Here is a 7587-nt window from a genome sequence, read left to right as displayed (position 1 = left end):
ACACATTTACAGATCAGGAAAACAAAAATAAATAAGAAAGTGGGGGCAAAAGTTGCTTTTTTTCCATAAGTGAGGAGTAGGAGATTAATAAAATCTCTACCAGACAGGATGGTCTTTGCATACAGATCAGGTTCCTATACTAAATTGTATAATTAATGCCCATGAAAACAGAATCATATAAAGCAGAATATACTATACACAAGGTCTTCAGGTTTCCCATTAGCCATCACTATTTCTGGAAAGCCTTTCCGGAATCTCCACGTGTGAACGAGTTGCCATTTCTGGGATATCATATTTATCACACTATACTGTTTATATCCCTTCCTCCCTGCCACACGTGCACACGACACCATCAGCTTTTTGAGGCAGACACTGAGCAATTTCAAGTCCCTTACCATTAGAAACCAAAAGAATAACATATTGCATTATCAATGTAGCGTCCATTTTACTATAATACCTAAGGAAACACATTTTTACATTAAAACTGGCGCTGCCTTTTCTTCCACACTCAGACTTTTATTCACTGCTTCTATTTCAAGGCCTGCAGATACCACGGAGATACAAAATGCGCTGCAGCAGTCTGCAATATTAAAGCCTGAGGGAGAAACAATTTTGATACTAAGTGGCCCGACGCCGCAAGAGGTGTCATTGACAACCGGGAAAGGCGCTCAGCCTACCCCCCCACCCCCACCCCCCTCGGGGGATAGTGAGGTCATTGAATGCACCAGGTCACTGCACCAGAAACAGTCCCTCCGGCCTCTAAGGCAGTCCCTTTGGGCTCTATGCAAGACGAAGGGGTTGAGCTACTGTCTTTACAAATCTGAGAGGTGGGAAATGGAATCCCAATAGCAGACTGCGAGTTGGAAGTTGAGATCCTCCAGCTCACTCCGCGAGGTGTAGGATCCTTCGGTTCTCTCCTCCAGCAAGAAACCCACCCTCGCCGCCCCCGCTGCACTCCGGCAGACGCCTCCAGGCTACGCGCCGCTGGAGCCTTGCGCTTCGCCCAGCGGCCCCGCCCCATGACGCGAGGCTCCGCCCCGCAGCGCCCGCTTCCAAGATGGCGGCAGAGATGCCCGCCCGGCTGTCTGGGTGGCGGTGACGAGGTAGACAGAAGACCAGGTATGTGGGCTAGGGAACGTGGAGACAGAGGCCTCGGAGAAAGGTTCGGTCGGAAGGGAGGGTGAAGTTTGGGGTAAGGGATGGAAACAAGCTAGGGACAAGGTTCCAGAGGGAATTGTGGACGGGGACCGGGTGGGCTCATTTTGTACGGTAGGGCAAAAGCAAGAGGAGCTTGGGATGGGGTGGGCGTGCTCGGAAAAGACTGGGTTTTAACCCCAGGCAGAAAGCCGGCCACGCCCCTCCAGGTGAGCCCGCCTAGGTACCCCGACAGTCTCTGCTTCAGCCCTCCCTGTCTCCGCACTTCAGCAGTCACCCTGCTCTCCACCTCTGTTGGGGCTGGGGAAAGGCGGAAAAGGTAAAGGATGCCATCCGCGCGGTACACCCCGCCGCGCTCCAGGGATGTTTGCTTGCAGCTCCCAGGTGGTCATTTTCCCTGCACCTGCGGAGCTAGCTCCCTGGCACATGAAAACGGAAGGAACCTATTTCTATCCTCGTCCTGGGCTCTCCCGAGGCCACTCCACAGTCTCCACTGTCTCACCTCTTAAACGGGTTTTTGACAGTTCTGTCATGACGGTCTCGCTTCTTAAATGGGTTTTTGGTATGGGATAAAACAGTGTCTTCATTTATTTCCCTGTCCCCACTCCCCAAACTAGTCCGTGCTGATGTGGTGGGGTAGGGAGTGAAGTACAACTCTGACACTATCACACTGTAATTCCACAGTAGCCTGAGAGAAAGGCCAGAGACCTGGCATTTCCAACCACTTTCCCTCACTTCCCCTGATGGGAAACCTGCTTTACCTGATCTCTGCCCATGCAGGTGGCTGGCTATTCTTGATCACTTCTGTTCCAGTTGGTCCCATATTCGCTGTTGGAGTGCTAGATGGAGCCTTTCTCTGTCCTCTGTGACATTTCCAATTTTAGATAATGCCTCACATGTCTGCCCCCCTGGGACCCCCTGGAGCCCCCATGATCTGGACGAAGACAATTTGAATCTAGGTGAGTCTCTCTATTGCCCTCTAAAATTGGAAGGGTTCTCTAGAGACTCTTCTGAAGTGGACATGGGACTTGAATGATGTAAACATTCTTGGAGGTGGGAACTGAAAGTAGATGGTAGGAGTGGTTCGAGGGGAGGTGGACAAGAGTGAAACTTGGGCTGGAAGTGACAGGTGGTGGGGGCTGTTGATGGTTACATTCTATTTCTTTTCCTTGTGTGACTATACACTTGTGTGCTCCTTCCTATAACTCTGTTCTCTGCTTTTCTTTTTTGTTCCTGGCATCACCTTCATTCCTCTTCTCTCAATGATCTCCCTGCTGGCTTGCTCTTTTCTAGCCTACTCCCAGAACTCCTCTTTCTTCTTCCCCAGACCTCATCTCAGGATGTTGCGGAGGCTGCTGGAGCGGCCCTGCACACTGGCCCTGCTTGTAGGTTCCCAGCTGGCCGTCATGATGTACTTGTCACTAGGGGGCTTCCGGAGCCTTAGTGCCCTATTTGGCCGGGACCAGGGGCCTACTTTTGACTATTCTCACCCCCGAGATGTCTACAGTAACCTCAGTCATCTGCCTGGGGCCCCTGTAGCTCCAGGGGGTCCTTCAGCTCCTCAAGGCCTACCCTACTGTCCTGAACGGTCTCCTCTCTTAGGTGAGTGCAAAGGGAAGGAGGAGGTGAAGGAAAGGACAGTGTGTGGGGGCAGGGAGCCTTGGGCAGGTATGGAGTGGGACTTAGAACAGATTACTTTGAAGGTGGGCTGAGGTTGAGATAGAGTCTAAAGTCAGAGTTTGGACCAGGTTCTTGGATTGGGCCACTGGTTCACTGCCTTCCCATTTATGGGTTCTCCCAGCCTCAGGCTAGATGAAGTTGAGTCCTGGTTTAATTAGTTGGTTAGAAGTTCCTATTCTCTCTCATCCCCAACTCTAACTTCAAACCCCGTGGGGTAGGAGAAAGTTATAGAGCCCTACAAAGAAGGTAGGCTAGTAAATACCTTCCAGACTTTGTAGAGTTGTCTGATGAGGGGAAATCCAAGGCTTGTGAGATTTCTGAGTGAGCCTGGGGGAGAACTGAGCCCAGAACCAGGTTGCCAGATCCAGAGGTATTCCCAGGCCCTGATGCTCATTTTCTTCTCCCTGCCCCTCTAATTCCTTAATGTGACATTCCCTCCCAACAGTGGGCCCCGTGTCGGTGTCCTTTAGCCCAGTACCATCGATAGCAGAGATTGTGGAGCGGAATCCTCGGGTAGAACCTGGAGGCAGGTACCGCCCAGCAGGGTGTGAGCCCCGCTCCCGGACAGCCATCATCGTGCCCCATCGTGCCCGGGAGCACCACCTACGCCTGCTGCTCTACCACCTGCACCCCTTCCTGCAACGCCAGCAGCTTGCTTATGGAATCTATGTCATCCACCAGGTATCTCCAATCTCTATGTTACTCTTTCTTTCAAGTAAGGAAGGCTTCAGTAAATGCCACTCCACTCTTACCTGGAATAATTTTAAAAGGGCAGTCTGGAATGTGGAGAAGAACCTGACCTTTCTCTTCTAAACAGTCCCATACTTCTTATTCTTTTTTAAAATTTTCAATTTTTTTTTCTTTTGGTAGTTGTAGATAGACAGAATGTCTTTGTTTATTTTTATGTGATGCTAAGAATCGAAGCCGGTGCCTCACCCACGCTAGGCAAGCGCTCTGCCACTGGGCTACAGACCCAGCCCCTCATACTTCTTATTATTCTGATTAGGATACTCCTATTGTCTTGTACCCTCCTATGATTTTTCCTTTGTTGAGTGGCTTCTGCAGATTTGAAATTGGGTAGATCTGAGCTAAAATTCTAGTTCTCCCATTGTTATGTGGGTGACCTTGAGCAAGATTTTTTTTTTTTTAAGAGAGAGAGAGAATTTTTTTTAATATTTATTTTTCAGTTTTCAGTGGACACAACATCTTTATTTTATTTTTATGTGATGCTAAGGATCGAACCCAGTGCCCCGCGCATGCCAGGCAAGCGTGTTACTGCTTGAGCCACATCCCCAGCCCTGAGCAAGATTCTTAACCCTCTAAAATGTGGAACGGAATCCTTGGGTAGAACCTGGAGGCAAAGAGCAATAGATTACTAATATGCCACCTGTTCCACCTTGCTATTGGTTGTCAGGATGAAATGCTAAACAGCAGCAACTAAATGTCAGGCACATACTGAATGCAAGAAAAAATTGTTGAATTGACTAAATGAAAAAGATGGGCTGGGGGTGTGGCTCAAGCGGTAGCGCGCTCACCTGGCATGCGTGCGGCCCCGGTTCGATCCTCAGCACCACATACAAACAAAGATGTTGTGTCCGCTGAAAACTAAAAAATAAACACTAAAAATAAAAAAAAAAAAATGAAAAAGATAGTTTGCCTTTCCCTTCTTTCTCCTTGTCTGGTATCTTACTTCAGTTTTCCTTTTTTGCTCAAGCCCATCTTCTTCATGTTACCTACAGATATAGCCTGGTTCCCTTCCATTATCTTCCAGGCTGGAAATGGAACATTTAACAGGGCAAAACTGCTCAATGTTGGGGTGCGGGAAGCACTGCGTGATGAAGAGTGGGACTGCCTGTTCTTGCATGATGTGGACCTTCTGCCAGAAAATGACCACAATCTCTATGTGTGTGACCCTCGAGGACCCCGCCATGTTGCTGTTGCCATGAACAAGTTTGGATACAGGTAAAGGACATAGAAGAATGCTGGGAAGCAGGAAATCGAACCATCCAAAGAAAAGAGGACAGCTAAGGGAATTGTGGGTAGGGATGTCTTCCCAGAAGACCTGTTGAATGCAAGGATCTTTTTCTCCCTAGCCTCCCGTACCCCCAGTACTTCGGAGGAGTCTCAGCCCTCACTCCTGACCAGTACCTGAAGATGAATGGCTTCCCAAATGAATACTGGGGCTGGGGTGGTGAGGATGACGACATAGCTACCAGGTCAGATTTATGCACCACTTCCCTCTTCACCCCATCCTGTAAGACCACCTATGAACATAGCCTTTCAACACCAAACTTTAGCTCCCTGGTCCTGCACTAAATCTAATCCTTTCCCTTTGCTTTTTAGTATATCTACATAAGGCCTTGATACTACTGCCCATTCTTTCAGTTTTCTAGATCTGGTTGGTTATATTCCTGAGAGGAGAAAATATCAGTAGGAAATATTATCATGGAATTCCAGAGCTGGAAATGGGCCTAGAGATGGTTTAGTCTTGCCTTATTTATTTACTTATTTATTGATTTTTGGTACCAGAGATGGAACCCAGAAGCACTTAACCACTGACACAAGGCCTTTTTTTTTTAATTGGAGACAGGGTCTCACTTAGTTGTTTAGGGCTTTGCTAAGTTACTGAGTCTGGCTTTGAACTTGTGGTCCTCCTGCCTCAGCCTCCTGAGTTGCTGGGATTACAGATGTGTGCCACAGTGCCTGGCTGGAATCACATCTTTACGTGAATTATTTTTTTTTAGTACTGGGGATTGAACTCAGGGGCACTCAACCACTGAGCCACATCCCCAGCCCTATTTTGTATTTTATTTAGAGACAGGGTCTCACTGAGTTGCTTAGCACCTTGCTTCTGCTGAGGCTGGCTGTTTACCTATCAGTAGCTTGTTTTCATTCTGGATCCTCCAAGAACCCCTCACAATCCTCCTGTCTCAGCCTCCCGAGCTGCTGGGATTACAGGCGTGTACCACCATACTCGGCCCTTTATGTGAATTCTGTGTGTAAAGCACCCGACAAATTCTAAATGTCTGTTATTCTTCCAGTTCCTTCACAGGCCATCTTCACCTTTGCTTCTGTGTCAGAACTGGAACTTAAGATCCTGATTACCTGGTTCTGCTTTTTTTTTTTTTTTTTTAAAAAACACATGGCAGCAGAGGGAGAGGAGTTGAGGGTAACTCAGTCACTATTCTAAATAAGAATTGCTGGGCTGGAGATGTAGCTCAGGGGTAGAGCATATGTACCTAGCATGTGCAAGGCCTAGGGTTCTATTCCTAATACCAAAAAAAAAAAAAAAAAAAAAGAAAGAAAAAAGGTTTGGGGTCTGCAATGCCCAATCATGTCATCTCAACAAAATGGTTTCTTTCCTTGTCCTTCCCAGACTGCAAAGGCAGCTCCTAGGAGCTACTTAGGAAACAAAGGTATCTTTGCCAATTGTTTAAAGGCCCCAGGATGCTTGGCACTGGGCCCTGAGGATTTGGATACATTTAGCCTTTACATTCTCTTCAAGTATTTCCTTTTTGCTGTTTGATTTTCTCCTACCTTCTCATACTTAGGCACTTTTTATAATCCTTACTGGTAATAATTGTTCCTTGTGTATAGAAACATGCAGTCCCTTCCTTGCTTTGCTTTTCTTGTTTACCTATCAGCAGCTTGTTTTCATTCTGGATCCTCCAAGATCCCCTCACTTTCCCCATAGGGTACGCCTGGCTGGGATGAAGATCTCTCGGCCCCCCACATCTGTGGGACACTATAAGATGGTAAAGCATCGAGGAGATAAGGGCAACGAGGAAAATCCCCACAGGTAGGAAGGGAAAACTACCTGCTAATTGTTACTAAATTCTCAAGGTTACATACTCCTAGCCAGGAAACTCTCAAAGGTCCCTAGATTCCTGGCTGTTCCTTTCTGGGTCTTAGTATCTAACCTCTAACCCTTAGATTTGACCTCCTGGTCCGTACTCAGAACTCCTGGACTCAAGATGGGATGAACTCACTGACATACCGACTGCTGGCTCGAGAACTGGGTCCTCTCTATACCAACGTCACAGCAGACATTGGGACTGACCCTCGGAGTCCCCGGGCTCCTCCTGGTCCCCGCTACCCACCTGGTTCTTCCCAGGCCTTCCGTCAAGAGATGCTGCAGCGCCGGCCCCCAGCTAGGCCTGGCCCTCTGCCTACTGCCAACCACACAGCCCGCCGTGGTCCACACTGACTCCTCCTTGCCCACCTTAATCATGAAACTGAATCAGAAGGGTTGTATTCTCCCTACCCTCAGCTCCTCACTGCTCTTAGAGGGATGTGGGGGAATTGAACTCTAGTGCTATGTTGGGGGGCAGGGGCCTTCCTCACTGCTAGAATGGAGCTGGGCTCCTCTAGACCTGGAGGTCCCTCTTTCTAGGGTCACCTGCCAGGGCTTATGACTGTGAATCCTTGATGTCATACTTTTATGTGACAACTCCTAGGAGTCCCCTGCCTCTGGGGTAGGAGCAGGGCTGGACCCCAAGTCCCTTCCTCTTCCATGGAGACCACTCTCTTCCAAGAGTGATTTGGCTTCTCCTGGGACCTCTGTGAATATTTATTCTATTTATGGTTCCCAGGAAGCTGTTTGGTGAAGGAAGCCCCTCCCTGGGCACTTTCTGCCAGTGCTGGAGTAGCTCCCTTTTCTGGTCCTGGCTCAGGGGGCTGGGATTTTGATATATTTTCTAATAAAGGACTTTGTCTCGCTTCTGCTCCTGCTTTCTGCATGCCAGGCACACT

At 48.5% G+C, this 7587-nt stretch overlaps 1 protein-coding gene across 5 annotated transcripts; it reads left to right on the top strand.

Annotated features, from left to right (window-relative positions):
• The first annotated feature begins 766 nt into the window (after nt 1-766).
• On the top strand, nt 767-7557 carry B4galt3 (beta-1,4-galactosyltransferase 3). Of its 5 annotated transcripts, none has more exons than XM_046428937.2 (8): nt 767-1119; nt 2040-2114; nt 2449-2757; nt 3281-3516; nt 4607-4797; nt 4929-5051; nt 6530-6634; nt 6794-6950. In XM_046428937.2, the coding sequence occupies exons 1-8, from the start codon at nt 1020-1022 to the stop codon at nt 6816-6818; spliced, it is 1164 nt and encodes a 387-aa protein (XP_046284893.1). In that variant the 5' UTR covers nt 767-1019; the 3' UTR covers nt 6819-6950. The 5 variants fall into 5 exon arrangements, with proteins under 5 accessions (XP_046284893.1, XP_046284888.1, XP_046284889.1 ...); XM_046428932.2 differs by having other exon boundaries at nt 782-1119; nt 6769-7557; XM_046428933.2 differs by having other exon boundaries at nt 969-1119; nt 1936-2114; nt 2483-2757; nt 6769-7557.
• Nucleotides 7558-7587: the final 30 nt, after the last annotated feature.

This window comes from Marmota monax, unplaced genomic scaffold (assembly GCF_021218885.2).
Source record: "Marmota monax isolate L192 unplaced genomic scaffold, Marmota_monax_Labrador192_F-V1.1 WCK01_AAM20220418_F8-fsc00145, whole genome shotgun sequence".
NCBI classification, from domain to species: Eukaryota; Metazoa; Chordata; class Mammalia; order Rodentia; family Sciuridae; genus Marmota; species Marmota monax.
The sequence above is the reverse complement of the archived record's forward strand: the minus strand, read 5'-3'. Positions and strand labels throughout refer to the sequence as shown.